Source organism: Mandrillus leucophaeus, unplaced genomic scaffold, assembly GCF_000951045.1.
Source record: "Mandrillus leucophaeus isolate KB7577 unplaced genomic scaffold, Mleu.le_1.0 Scaffold339, whole genome shotgun sequence".
Taxonomy (NCBI): domain Eukaryota; kingdom Metazoa; phylum Chordata; class Mammalia; order Primates; family Cercopithecidae; genus Mandrillus; species Mandrillus leucophaeus.
The window spans coordinates 2,682,039-2,697,448 of record NW_012103576.1 but is presented as its reverse complement, the minus strand read 5'-3'; the positions used below and the strand labels follow the sequence as shown (position 1 = coordinate 2,697,448).

Here is a 15,410-nt window from a genome sequence, read left to right as displayed (position 1 = left end):
AGGAGAATGCATTATATTAGCTCTCTGTCTCTGCCTGACTGCTTGAGATGGGATATTGTTCTTCTTTTGCTCTCAGACTAGAACTTACGCCATTGGTTCTCTTGATTCTCAGGCCTTCAGACTTGGACTGGAACTATACCATGGGCTTTCCTAGGTCTCCATCTTATCAATTGCAGATCATGAGACTTCTCAACCTCCATAATCATGTGAACCAATTCCTTATTTTTAAAACATGTGTATCATCTCCTATTGGTTCTGCTTCTCCGGAGAACTCTAATACACTTTGTTTATTCTTATAATGGCTGTGTAGTCCCCCATACTCCCCACCCTCATCAATACTCTTTCATAACCAATGGAAGAAGTTATGGAAGAAATTACCAAGTGTGGGAGGCCAGGCCTGCAATTCTTGGTAGTTTTTAACAAAATTTATATATTTTCACTCCTGTTTACCTGAGAATGATGACACAGCAAACAGTGGCAAACAGTTTAAATTTATATTATCTAATATTTCTTCTTTCTTTCAGCTCTGCTGCACTGTCTATTGGTAATCACATTTTTATCTTTGAAATGTTCTCTTACCCTTTTCTTTTTGGACACTAAGTTGTACTGGATAAATATAACTACGTTATACTTCTGGGACCCCTTTTCCATTTCCTTTTTTTTTTTTTTTTTTTTTGTAGAATGTCTCTCAAATCTCTCTCTTCCTCCTTAGTCCTATTTTCATTACTGTGGTCCAAGCCCTGATCATCTTATGCCTGGCAAACTTTAATAGCCTTCTGTTTGACTCTTCCAGTTGCTTTTTCTCCATGCTGCATCTTGGCATTCTAATTATCCAGCATTTTGGCAGGTGTCTTAGTCTGTTCGGGCTGCTATAATGAAATACCACTGACTGGGCATCTTATAAACAACAGAAATTTATTTCTCACCGATCTGGAGGCTGGGAAGTCCAAAATCAAGGTGCTGGCAGATTTGGTGTCCGGTGTGGCTCAATTTCTGGTTCATAGATGACGTCTTCTATCTGTTGTCCTCACATCAGGAGGGGGCAAGTCAGCTGTCTTGGGCCATTCCTCCTAGATAGCATCTTCTAGCTGTGTCCTCACATGGTAAATAAGGCTAACTAGCTGTTTGTGTTCTTTTTTATAAGGCACTAATTCCAATCGTGAGGGCTTTGATCTCATGATTTAATCTCCCAAAGGCCTCATCTTCTAATACCATCACCTTGGGGGTTAGAGTTTCAACATATACATTTTTAAGGGGACACAAGAATTCAGACCATAGCAGCCAGACTGTGGTTTTAGAATTTGGGGGCTTAAGCAAGCATCAGATACTGCACAGAATGGGAGATTGGGAAAGGAGGAAAGAATGCTCATCAGCCTTCAGATTCAACTAGTCTAGAGATCACTACCAGCCCTCAGGTGTGCAGTCATGTTGAAATATTCTGGGCAGAGGAAGGGGTGGGTGTCTTATACCCAGATTGTGACTTACCAAGGGCTGGAACCAGAAAAAAAAACAAGTACACCAGCATGCAGGCTTCCTGGAGACCCCCTATAATTAGAAGGGTCATTGTTTCTAATGCCTGGGCTACAATTTTTATCAAGGGTCTGGATGAGAGAGAAGCCTTTGCTTATTAGCATAATCTCCATGGAGAATCCTTATACCTTCCCCATGCTCGCCTTTCTTTGTTGGTGGCATGAGGAGGGATATGGAGAGAGGAGGGTGTGGCAATTATTGTTCTAGTTGACTGGCACTTTCCTTCTCAACTTTCTGCCTCTCCTCCCCCACCCCTGCCCAGCCACTTTGGTTTCTCTTGGGCACTGCTCTGTATCCCAGTCCACTTACATAGTTTTCCCAGGAGTGCCCATTTTGTTACATGACACTAGCCCCATGGCTACCTGGTCCGGACACTTGAATCAAGTTGGTCAATGAGTTCCTTCCTCAGAGTTTCTGTATTTGAGGTCAGAGTATACTTCAGTTCTCTGTGTGTGTGTAGTTGGCTTTGTTAAACTGTGAAGCTCTGGAGTTGTTGGTGGTGGCAGCAAGAAGAAAGAATGAAGTCATAATTCAGATAGCAATAGTGACAAGAGACATGCAGAGGCCTGGCTCATTCTGTGGCACCAGTGTAGTTGTTTCTGAGGCCCAGGGAGATTCCTGGCTTTTGATTCCCTAAAGTAGTAATGATGATACTTCACATTTACATCATGCTTCAAGTACTTTAAATAACTTATTTAAGTCTCATAATAATCCTGTGAGGAAGATAGTGCTATCATTTCCATTTTACAGATGAAAAAACTGAGGCAGAGGGAGGCCGAGTAACTTGCTCAAGGTCACAGAGTCAGGACTTTTACCCATGGAGTTAGATTTCATTCTCTTCACATTATACCTCCAATCTTTGTAGCAATTATCTAAATCACCCTTGCCTAAGCCAGTTCAAGAAACCTACCACTACCCCTAGGCAAGAGAAAGGGTCCTAATAGATGAAATTACTTTTCATGTGCCCAACTTTAGAAGTTTAATTCTCTCTGGCTCTTTCTCCTTTGTTGCCTCCTTTCTTCTCCTTTTCACTTGCTCTTCCTTTCTCGTTTTCTTCATTTCTTCTCCCTAGCTCACTGTCTCCCTTTTTGAAATATGTCAGTCATTCTCCCTATTTTCTTGATTATTCTTAACAACATGCAATGGTATTGTCATTTTTCCATATTAAAAACTGCTCTCGACTCCATTTCCCCCTTCAGTTTCAACCCCATTTCTATGCTCCTCTGTACAACCAAATTCTTTAAAAGGGTTATGCATATTCAGTTTCCAATTCTTCTGCTTTTATACTTTCCTAAACCTACTTGTTAGGCGTGTGCCCTCCACCACTCTACTGAAACTGCAAGTTTACAAGTGACCTCCACATTGCTAAATCCAGAGGTCATTTCTCAGTTCTTACATTAATTGCCCTTTCAGCAGCATTTGACTCCTTCACTCCATCCTTGCTCACTTCCTTACTTGACTTCTAGGATGTTACACTCTTGTGGTCCTTTTCAGTGTCACTTGTTGGTTTTTCTCATATCCCTGGCCTTTTAATCTTGGCATTCCCTGGCCTCAGTCCTTGGACCTTGGTCATCTCCTTGGTAATCTCATTTAGCTTCATGACTTTAAATACCATTTGAAGCTGATGATTTCCAACTGTATATTTGCAACTTTGACCTCTTTTCTAACCTTCGGATTCCTTTATCCAGTTGTCTACTTGGCATTTCCACCTGAAAGAGGCTCAGCATCTCAAACTTAACATCTCCAAATCTGATCTTTCTTCTCAAATCTGCTCCTTCTGTAGTCTTCCCCATCTTAATAAGTTCCACTGGTTTGCGCCAAGAAGCTTCATTCTTCATTCCGCTCTTTCTCTTACAGCCTGTATTCAATTAATTCACATGTTCAAAATACATCTGGAATCGTACCATGTCTTGTAACTTCCAATGCTACAACCGTGGTCCAAAGTCACCTTTATTTCTTATCTAGATTATTGCAGTGACCTCCAACGGGTCTCCCTATTTCCTCCCTTACCGTTTACAGTTTACTTTCCACTCAGCACCCAGAGCGATCCTTTGAAAATGCTTACCTTTAAAAAATCTTTACTCAAATGATGTTTTCTCAGGTGTTCAAATATCACCCTATTTAAAATTCAACATGGCCCGCCAATATTCTCTATCCTATTTCCCTTTTTTATCTTTTTCCTTAGCACTTAGTACCTTCTCATATATTATATAATTTATTTACTTTGTTTATTGTTAGTCTACTTGTGCTATGGATTGAATTGTGTCCCCTGCCATTTATATGTTGAAGCCCTAACCCCAAAGTGATGGTATTTGGAGATGGGGCCTTCGAAAGGTAAATAGGGGGAGATGAGGTCATAAGGATGGGCCCTCATGATGGGATTAGTGCTCTTATAAGAAGAGATATTAGAGAGCTTTCTCTTTCTCTCCCCCAGTTTCTCTCTTTCTCTTTCTCTCCCATGTAAAGACAGTGAAAAAGTGGCCATCTGCAAACCAGGAAGAGAGCCCTCACCAGGAAACCCAATCAGTCAGCAATTTGATCTTGGAATGTTCAGCCTCCAGAACTGAGAAATAAATTTCTGTTGTTTGAACTACCTAGTCTATGATATTTTGTTACGACTGCCCAAGCCAATGAAAACACACTCCCCTACTCCATCCCTAGAGCATAAGTTCAAGGACAAGAAGTTCTGTCTGATTGCTTACTGTTGTATCATCAATGTCTAGAATAGTTGTCTAGCATGTAGTGGGTGCTCCGTAAATATTTGCTAAGTAAATGCATGCATGAATGAATCAGATACGGTCCTTGCAGAGAGGATGACATGTACATGAGCATACTATGAAGTAGACAGTGGTTAAGTCATATGATGAAGGTACAGATAAAGGGTTCTGAGGGCTCGAAGAAAGGGAGAGGTCATTCAGAGATGGAGAAGGAGTGAGGGGAATCCAGAAGGGCTTAATGGAGAAGGTAGCATTTGAGTTAGACCTTGAATGAAGGGTAGGTTTCAGACTTGTGGATGTATGGGGAGGCACAGGGAGTTCAGTCTGGCTGAAGTAGTGTATTTGAAGAGTAGTACACGTGGAAAATGCAGTTAAAATGAAGTATGGAGCAAAATCATAAAAGGCCCTGAATGCCAGGGTAAGGAGATTTGTCTTTAGGTGTGGTATGAAGTCGAGCAGATATGAAGGTTATAGAATTGGCAGTAAAACTTTGAGTCATCAATCAATGATAGTGTCTGATTTAACTTTTTGTTCTTTCCTCAATTAATTGTCTCTTACTTAACTCCAAGTTCTTCAGAAGCTTGATGATATGGTTCCTAACCATAATAGACAAGAAGCAAACAAGAAGAAGAAAGAGGAGAGATTGGATATGAAAACAGATATAGTTCCAGGGAGAAAGGGAAAATTGCTTAATGGCTTCTTGGCTTGAAGGATGAAGATGGAACCCTCAACTTCAGGCTTAATACCTCTGTGACTGTGCAATCTAATAACTAAAGTTCTCAGTGGCAGCATGGATCCATAATGCAGAGGAGAGGTCAGGACAAGTCCGGAACCTTTTAACATCATGGGAAAGGATGTAAAGTATCTCAGAAATGTTTAAAATATTTTTTTAAATTTAAAATGATTTTTAAAAGGTTAGTACTGGAAGGGGCAAGTTTCAATTATCTGGTAAGTGCACTTATATTAAATACTATAAACAAGGCATGATTGTAATACTGGTTTTACCAAGTGCTGCATGCACTGCTCTGTGTGTGTGTGTGTGTGTGAAAGAGACAGAGAGAGAGGGAGAGAGAAGGCTGTATTAAGTGAAAAACATTGAATTCAGCATTCCAGGTTTTTCTCTCCTGAACTGGTTCAAATGGGTAGAATATGTTTCATTAGTGTATTAAAACTCATCCACACCCTTGATTCTTTGAGCTCCTCTTCACACTCCTCAAGAATAGTGTCTCAGATTTATCTATACATCCCCTATTGTCTGGCAGAATGTCTTAAGACAGATTAAGCACCTGAACCACATATGAATCGAAATATTGAATTTCATGTCTTGAGGCCCAGCTACATGAAACAGACTGTTTTACTGGTGTGGGCACAAAACTTATTTTCTTAAATGGGGATAAGATAATGCCTTATGTTTTCTTTCTTTCTTTCTTTCTTTCTTTCTTTTTTTTTTTTTAACTCTGCTTGGAATTTCTTGCCTTTTTATGATACCAACTGCTCATTGGGCAGATGTCTTCAGGGACGTCAACAACGCCCAGTTCCCTTTCCTGTGCTAGAACTGATGGTTTGGAGCCTAACATCTTGTGAGTAGTGGCTCATTTTTTCCTAAATGCAGTACTTTATACTTGCTCACATTGAAGCTCATCTGTCACTCCTTCACATGGAAATGCAAACTTGAAGGCATCTTCTGTTATTTACGCATTGACTTAGAATTTCAAAATGTGCAAAGAATTAGTATCTCAATCATTTATAAATCTTATTGTTTAAAATATATTTTATTTAATAAGTGATTCTTTAGAGGTTACCGTGTGATGGACATTATTCTAAGTAATTTATAAATATTAACGCATTTAATGAAGTTACTCCTGGTCCCGATTTGGGAACTCTCACTTTACCTTTCATCAGTCTTCCTGCTATTGGTGCTTCTTTACATAGTGACTTCAGGTAGAATTTAGTGAGTGTGTGAATTTGGATGGAAAAGTTAAATTCATATTTTTACTAACCTCTAACTGAAATTTGGCATTTTCTTTCCTTATAAATGTAGGCTACAAAATACAGAGATGTTAGCGGTAACTGCATCTTTTTCATCAGTATCATAGATATTATCATATCACATGATATTGCGGATTTCTTGGGTTGTTTATGCTCATCACTATTTCAAAACTGAAGTGGTTATTAGACTTGTTGCTGTTTCATATTGCTATTTCAGGTGTTAAAGGAGCATATACATTACTATATCACAAACATGTTTTAAAAATATTTTGAGAAGTGTACTATTACAATATCCAGATGGTCCCCAACTTACAATGGTTTGACTTACATTTTTCAACTGTATAATGGTGTGAATGCAATGTATGTTCAGTAAAAATTGTATTTTGAGTACTCATACAGGTTTCTGTTTGGTGCTGTTTTTCTGTTTCAGTACAGAAACAGATTCCATTTTTCACTTTTCAGTATGGTATTCAACACATTACATGAGATATTTGACACTTTATTATAAAATAGGCTTTGTGTTAGATAAACATCATAGGCTAAGCTATGATGTTTGGCAGGTTAGGTGTATTAAATGCATTTTTGACTTACGACATTTTCAACTTATGATAGTTTTATTGGCATGTAACCACGTAGTAAGTCAAGGAGCATCTGTAGTTGGTTTCCTTTGTATTTTATTTCATTCATTTAAAAAACGTTATTCTGATAAGGACTTCATGTGCTTCACCAGACTTACAAAGGGGTTCATGGCACCAAAAAATGTTCAGTACCCCTACTTTATATTCCCTCAGCTATAATAGGCAGAGGCTTGAGCTGAAGTGGGGTAGAGATAGGGAGAACTCAGGAATCTTACATTCTCATCCCAGCTCCATCATCCACTTAGCTGTGCAACCTAGGGTATAGTTCTTCATCTTTTGAGACTTGTTTTCCTTAGCTGCAATGATGATGAGGAAGTCATCTGCCCCTGCTAGTTCACAGTGTGTTGTGAAGATCAAATGACATAATGCTTGTGCACGGAGTTACTTTGAAAACAGCTTAAAGCACCATATAAGGTATTTATTGAGGAATAGTAACAAGTTAAAGTTTCAGAGGTCTGATGCCACAGAGGATTATTCATTTTAGGGTAGTCTCATATTCAAACAGACTTAGAGTGAATGCAGTTGGGCAGAACACTCATTAATGTGTCCTGTATACCATTTCCATCCAAGATCTGATGTCATCTCCATAGGGCTCTGTAGCCTTGAATGTGCATACCTGTGTGTATAATCAATTCTTTTCTTTCCTTCTGTTGCCCCAATAATTAATTACTTTAGTATGCCTTTGAGGTCATCCTCCCAGATAGAAAATGTAAGCAAGCTTAGAACTTCAAAGCTTATTGTCAAACTAAAAAACTGGGATGATGCTATGAATCTTGGGAAATGGTAGAGGAGATAAGACCTCCTTGGCCTTCTTGTTAATGGGATGTGGTCTATCTCGTAATGGGAGTGGGTAGAATTGGAAGGATACTGAGACCGTATCAGAAGACAGTAGAAGGAAATTTCCTCACTGTGTTTGGCTTAGGCCAAGCACTACCTAACTCTAATGGAGCATTGTTCAGTAAAATCTCCTGAATTTCTCTGAGCCAGCAGGTCTCCTTCTTTTAAGTTATTGTGTGGCCTTATGGGATCCCCATTACTATAAAGGTAGCTCTGGTGTCATTAAAGCATTGTTGATATGACTATTGGCTGGATAATGATTATAGCTATTTATTGAGCACTTACTTTGCCAGGCATAGTACTGGGCACTTTACATTGATCAACACCTCATAAATGAAACTTCGAGGGAAATATATGATTTTCACTTTACAGATTTAAAAAAGGCTCAGAGAAGTGACAGTGTTATAAAGTGACCTGGGGCACCATGACTGTGTCATTTAGCAGGCTCCCCTACCAGAATATAAGCTCTTGAGGGAAGGAGACATGTTGTGTTCACCTTTGAATTTCCAGGACTAAGACTTGAACATATCAGGCACTCTATAATGGCACATGAATGAACAATATGGGGTTTATAATAATATTACCAATTAAGTTGATATGAAGATTAAATAAAATATTGGTGCAGTGGAAAGTTTTAAGCTTGTGATTGGAGAGACCAAGATTCAAATTTCATTTCTGCCTCTTAAAAACTTAAGCAAGTAGCCGGGTGTGGTGGCTCATGCCTGTAATCCCAGCACTTTGGGAGGCCGAGGTGGGTGGATCACGAGGTCAGGAGATCGAGACCATCCTGGCTAACACGGTGAAACCCTGTCTCTACTAAAAATGCAAAAAAAAAAAAAAAAAAAAAAATATTAGCAGGGCGTGGTGGTGGGCACCTGTAGTCTCAGCTACTCGGGAGGCTGAGGCAGTAGAATGGCATGAACCCAGGAGGCGGAGCTTGCAGTGAGCCTAGATCACACCACTGCACTCCAGCCTGGGTGACAGAGTGAGACTCCGTCTGAAAAAAAAAAAAAAAAAATTAAGCAAGTTACTGTACATCTCCAAGTCTCAGCTGAAATGGAGGCTAATAAATTTACTTTTCACATTGTAGTAAACATAAAATATATATACGTGTGTGTGTATAAATATACGTGTGCATGTATACATATACGTGTGCGTGTATATATGTATATACACGCATGTATATATCCTGTTAAGTAGGAATCACTAAATAATGTTAGCTTTTATTATTATTAGTGCATATGAATGTAGTTTATTTATTTTTATTTTTTATGTTTTTTTTTGAGACAGAGTCTCACTCTGTCATGCAGGCTGGAGTGCAGTGGCATGATCTTGGCTTACTGCAAACTCTGCCTACTGAGTTCAAGCGATTCTCCTGCCTCAGCCTCCCGTGTAGCCGGGATTACAGGTGTGCACCACCACGCCCGGCTAAATTTTGTATTTTTTAAGTAGAGACAGGGTTTCACCATGTTGGCCAGGCTGGTCTCCAACTCTTGTCCTCAGGAGATGTGCCCACCTCGGCCTCCCAAAGTGCTGGGATTACAGGCGTGAGCCACTGCGCCCAGCCTGAATGTAGTTTAAAATGCTACACAAATACTAATGTAACAAATCTTTACTAAACACCTACAGTGTACCAGGTTCTGGGGATATGGCAGTAAACAAGACAAATGAGAACCATACTCTCATGCAGCTTATTCTCTGGAGGTAGGGCGGGGGCATAGATAGTAATAGTTCAAGTGTCAAGAGCAAGAGGTCATTACCACCTTATCGACATAATTCATGGGTGGTCAGCACTGAATATTTTCACAATTAACTTTTACGGCTTTGGCTAAAGGGTGAAAAACTTAAGTTCAGTGTGTTGCAGCTACCCTTCTAGGTTTTTGAAGGCAGGGGCCAGCCGTACTCCTTTTGTGTCCCATTGTGCCTGACAGTGTTTGGGACAGAGTAAATGTTTGGAGTATGTATAAACAGCTGAATTTCGTCTTGAAGTCCAGCAACATGATGTGGCCGTACAGTTCTATGTATGAACACAAAAACATTTTTTTTTTTTTTTCTGGAGACAGGCTCTCACTCACTCTGTTGCCCAGATTGGAGCGTAGTGGAGCGATCTTGGCTCACTGCAATCTCTGCCTCAAGCGATTCTCCTGCCTCAGCCTCCCACATAGCTGGGATTATAGGTGCCCGCCACCACGCCTGGCTAATTTTTGTATATTTAGTAGAGATGGGGTGGGGGGGTGGGGTCTCACCATGTTGGCCAGGCTGATCTCGAACTCCTGACCTCAAGTGATCTGCCTGCCTTGGCCTCCCAAAGCGCTGGGATCACAGGTATGAACCACCACTCCTGGCCCACAAAAACATTTTTTTAAATGTGGGTAAGGTCATGAACTTTGGTTGAATCACAATCATACCTCTTATTGAGAACTCACTATGGGCCAAGCACTGGTTGAGCAATTTGCAGATGCTACCTCATTGACTCTTTCCTACCATTCTGTGAGGTAGGTACTATTTCTTCTTAATTTTGTCTATAAGAAAATTAAAGCTCTCGTTGTGTCCATGTAACTTGCCTGAAGACACACAGATAGAGACTTTGGGCATCGCGACTACCTAATAGGTGCTCAGCAGATGGTAGCAACTGTGGTAGAAAATGAAGCCATATCTACCTGATGTACCATCTAAGACAGCTGAGAATCCTAAGGGCTCACATAGTTCTACTGGGCAAGTTAAAAGTTCTTGTGCATTTATGCTATCTTTTCAAATAATACAGTTTCTTCTGCCTTATATGAAAAGCATACATTTTTGGGCCAAAATTAAAAAAAAAAACCTCTATGTAACTTGAATGCAGATGTGTCTTTAATTTTCTAGGAAAAATAACTTTCATTTGCATTGAAGACATTTAACAAGCAACTTGGTAATAAAAAAAGTCAGAATTAGAGATGTCACAGGACTAGGGAAGGAGATGAAAAAATCATTTGTAAAATAAAATAAAGCTTCTATTCATTATTATATTGAAGAAACGCTAACTACTGTATCTCATAAACATAACAAAACAGCATTATTTCAAAATTCTGGAGGGACAACAGAACCATAAATAGCACTGGGACTTTGTAGGAAAAAGCGGCTTCATTAATAGATTTCTATGATGGATGAAAAGGTCTGTGAGAGATGGTATGTGCCACAATTTGATTGTGTAATGTAATGCACATTCATATCTATATATCTATGCTTATTTATATATAGATATATATGAGAGATATCTATTTATTTTAAGGAATTGGCTCTTGCGATTATGGGTGCTGGCAAGTTAGAGATTTGTAGGGCAGGCCGGCAGGCTGGAAGTTCTGGCAGGAGTTGGATGTCGCAGTTTTGAGTCCAAAGGCAGTCTCGAAGCAGAATTCCCTCCTCAGGCAACTTCAGTCTTTTCTCTTAAGGCCTTCAGCTGATCAGATGAGGTCCACCCACATGATAATGGGTAACCTGTTTTACTCAAAGTCTACTGGCTTAAATTTTAATCACATCTAAAATATACCTTCACAGCAATATCTAGACTGGTGTTTGACCAAGCAACTCGGCACTACAGCCTAGCCAAGTTGCCACATACAATTAACCATAACAACTAGTATATTCAAGCAAACTGGGAGGAGTCTATCTATACTCAACTGGCAGGAGTAACAGAAACAGACAATCTGCGATGTAAGTTGATTAAGTGAAGGAGAGTAAGGTGTTTAGGTGTGGCAGCTGTTGCTTTAAACAATTTTTTTAATGTATTAATATCATGGTAAGGAGTTTGATTTTTTTCTTTTATTTTTTAAGTTCTGGGGTACATGTGCAGGATGTGCAGGTTTGTTACATAGGTGAACGTGTGCCATGGTGGTTTGCTGCACCTCAACCCATCACCTAGGTACTAAGCCTGGCATGCATTAGCTCTTTTTCCTACTGCTCTCCCCTAAAAATTAATTTATTTAAACAAGAAATAACTGTAAGTGGAAAGTTTCCCCTGATTTCATAGATATTATTGAAATTAGGTATTCCAAGAGCCCCCGAGACGGATGAAACAAAGCCTTCCGTAGTGTTGATGAGAGATGCATCAGTGAGGGAGCCAGTGTAAAATGAACCCTAGCTTCCTGCTGGTGCCACAGCAGGGTGCTTGAGGGGAAAGCCAGTTCGCAGCATGAATGGGCTGCGGTGGAACCCTATTTCCAGTTGTCACGGCAGGCTTGGCATCTTTTTCCAACATCCTAGTAACCCAAAGGAAGGAACTGAGATAACTACTAATGGATTACTTAGAGAGAAAGTCATTAAAAACAGGACACAAAACGGAGGTATAAAAAGGAATATTTATCTTTTAAAAATACAACTTTGAACACTACTGGCATTTCATTTACAAAGTATTTTCGTGAAATACTCTCCATTGGCTTTGCTTACTCAGTACATTCTTTTATCTTCAATTGAGACTCAAGGGGGGGTATGCTTGCATTATTATAAGTACCACAACCACCACCACACACAATAAAGACCATCTCTGCCTCAGGATATTTGCCCCAAACCTTCATCCTCTCTGTTTCCTTTCCACCAAGCAGCAGTTTCTGAATGGTCCACTCACATGCTGCCATTGCGATTTGCCAATGGGCACTACAGAACTGGAGGTGTCTCTGGCAATCCGCACTCCAGGTGGAGCTGACTTATTTGCAGAAAGCCTCACAAACCCTGGCTCATTATTTATTCATTGATTCACTACTATTAATACTTATATCAAGTCTTTGCAAACATTCAGCATGAAGTAAACATAGTATTTACAGCAGTACACGGTTTGCAATTCAACACACTGACAACAGAAGCAAAGGGACCAAGAGACCGTAAGAAGGCCAGAGGGGAAAGAAAATTAACACAAATCCCTTCTGTCACTGTGTGCGCACGTGCGTGTGTTTGTGCGTGTGTGTCCACACATGAGCGTGTTTTAATTCACAGAAAACGGAACATGCCCTCCTTTAAAAGCAGACTATTTACAAGTGATTCTGAATAGCACGAACACATGCCAGTCATACTGGATACTTGCTTTCTGCAAACACATCTAGATGTACTTTTTACAATTCTGAAACAGATCTTTAATGTGATATGTTAGAGAAAATAACTTTGGAACATTTGTCAACTTTTGGTTCATAGTAATTTTGCAAAAAGCCACAAACCATGCTTTGTCATTTAAAAGGTGAACCCGGTCAGGCACCTTCTAGAAGACACTGATGTGTTATTTATTTACTAGTCTACTGGGGATTGGAAAGACAATGGCAGTTACACAGAGGACTTAGTGCTGCTCTCATTCCTTTCACCAGTAGCAACATTAATGTAAAGAGAAGTTTAGAAACACAAATCACATACAAATCATCAAAACATTTCAGTTAACAGTGTTTAAAAAAATACCAAAGTCTACAACAGTAGTACAGACACTGAAAACACTCCAAATACTGTTTAGCCTCAGGACTTTTGCAATATTTAAAGACAACCAATTGACAGAAAGGGGAGGAAGTTACAGCACTTGCGGTTTGAGGCAATTTCTCTTTAGGGCCTGTAGTTCGAGGTGCTGTCCTAGGATCCTTATTTTAACTCAAAAGATTTTCCAGGAATGAACTGACAAATTCAAAGGAACTTCCACTTGAAAACCATTAAAAATACAAATCACTTTCTATGCTTGTCCAACACATATTTATCTTCAGGATCCCAAGTTGTTAGGCAAAGAGATTTAGGTCAGCTTCAAGCCCTCGAAGCCACAGAATTTCCATCTCTTTTCCAGGCTGGCCCCAACTCCAGTCATTTCCTGCTTGAAGGTATGCTGGAGTCTACCCATGAGACACTCCACATCACTGGTGCAGATCTGTGGGACAGACAGAACATCTCCATTCAAAATCAGTTCTATTTTCCTAATCTTCTTTCCCAGTGTTTCCTACTTTAGAATGCTGATGTGTCTGTGTGTGTGTTGGGCGGGGCGGGGGGTGGGGGGCGTTGAACCTCCTTCCGCTCCTTGCGCATTTGTGTGTGTTGGCAGAGTGGCCTCCAGCCAGCAGCGTTCCTCTGCTGTGACCATCAGACAGGGTCCGCTGAGTTGCTATTGGAAAGAGCTGGGGTCAGTCATGTGGAAAGGCCTGGGTTTGTAAGAAGCTGAATGATGGCTGCTCAGTGCTGGTGATGCTGTGTGCAGGTCCACTGAAGCTGCTGAGCCTTTTCGGAGGGGAAGAAGGTAGAAATGGCTGCCACCAGAGCAGAATCCCTCACAAATGCATTAGTTCATAATGGAAAAGTAACAGGAATGGGGAAAGCTCTGTGTTCATACTTCTCTGCATTGTCTTTCTCTCCCCACTTCTCTCTCTGTCTCTCTCTCTCTCACACACACACACACACACACACATACACACACCCCTCAATACGAAAACAAAAACAAATCTGTGGACTCCTTTAGGACTTGTTTTAGGTGGTCATCTTCACATTAGTAGAGTTAGTAAGTTACTCTCCTCACTATGAGCCTTGGCACCAGGGCTTGGGTAAAGAGCACCAGGGGATCCTGAAAGAAACCCAGAGTTGGCGCCACAATGAATGTCCCTGAAGCTGGAGGGAGCCCCAGTTCTGTTGGTATCACCTCAGGCTCTCTTTGGGAGGCCCTGGCACTACTCTGGCAGGAAGTCGCTAAGGGGGAGCTAGGCCTAGGCTAGGAGTGCAGTTATGCCTTTGTCCCAGTGCCGTATCCAGTCAAGTGAATGAAGCACATGCCAGGGTATCATATAGAGTAGAATCCCCATTTCAGAAAACATAGATAATGTGTATAGACATATACATTTAATATAGGTGCAGCACACTTGCAGGAAAGGGTCTGAAATCTGTGCCAAACTGTTAACAGTGGTTATCCTCGAGCAGTGGGATTGTGGGTGGTAGCCTGCACTTTCCCTTTACTAGATTTCTATACGGCTTACATTTTAAAGATAATGTGCATGTATTATTTTTGTAAATTAAAAAAGCAGCAGATGGTTTTTACTGACACATAGTTCAATTTCATACCATTGCAATGGACTGCTTGGTCCTAGTATTCACATTGCATCCTCCCCTTCACTGCCAAATGGGCCATTTAATTGCAGAATAGCATCACTTCCCAGAGGGAAATGAAGGGGGAGTGCTAGCTAGAATGAAAGCAAATGCCATTGAAGAGGATGTATCACCACAGTTGGGATGTGGTTAGAACAGTAAGACTCCCAAGTGGGCCACTGCCTTTGTTAAGAGGACATATGCTTAAATGACTTAACATTTTGGACAGCACCTATATTCAATGGCACTTCTCGAAAGTCCCAGATCCTATGAAATAGGCAGTACAATTTATGGGCACATTTCCCTGAATGCTGCTTCTGAAAAAAAAAGTATCCTGAGCTGATTCATTCTGAGGAGTCAAGAGTCCTCTCCAGCCTCTTAGAGGCATCCTTGATTTCCTAGAGAATTAGCACTTACCCCTGCTCCAGATGCCCTAGGAGTTCCCCCAAAGGATAGCATCCAGAGAAGGAAATGGACCATGAGATCATCTGTGAGCAAATATTCAGTCTGTGTTACAGAGGCCCTCAGCTCTTTGCTCTTTTTTTTTTTTTTTTTTTGCTCCTGCCTCCCTTGTTTTGTAATAGACAATAGCAGGGGTGATGGTGGGAGAGGTGGATGGTGTAAGACTTCCCAT

General features: G+C 40.5%; 1 protein-coding gene across 4 annotated transcripts in view; it reads right to left on the bottom strand.

The window, feature by feature from the left end:
* Window positions 1-11,516: 11,516 nt before the first annotated feature.
* Window positions 11,517-15,410, bottom strand: part of ENOX2 (ecto-NOX disulfide-thiol exchanger 2) — a 291,251-nt gene continuing 287,357 nt past the window's right edge. For all 4 annotated transcript variants that reach the window (XM_011988827.1, XM_011988828.1, XM_011988825.1 and 1 more), the window contains one exon: window positions 11,517-13,577. In XM_011988827.1, coding sequence (XP_011844217.1) covers window positions 13,446-13,577 — 132 coding nt within the window. In that variant the 3' untranslated portion in view covers window positions 11,517-13,445. The remainder of the gene's footprint in view (window positions 13,578-15,410) is intronic.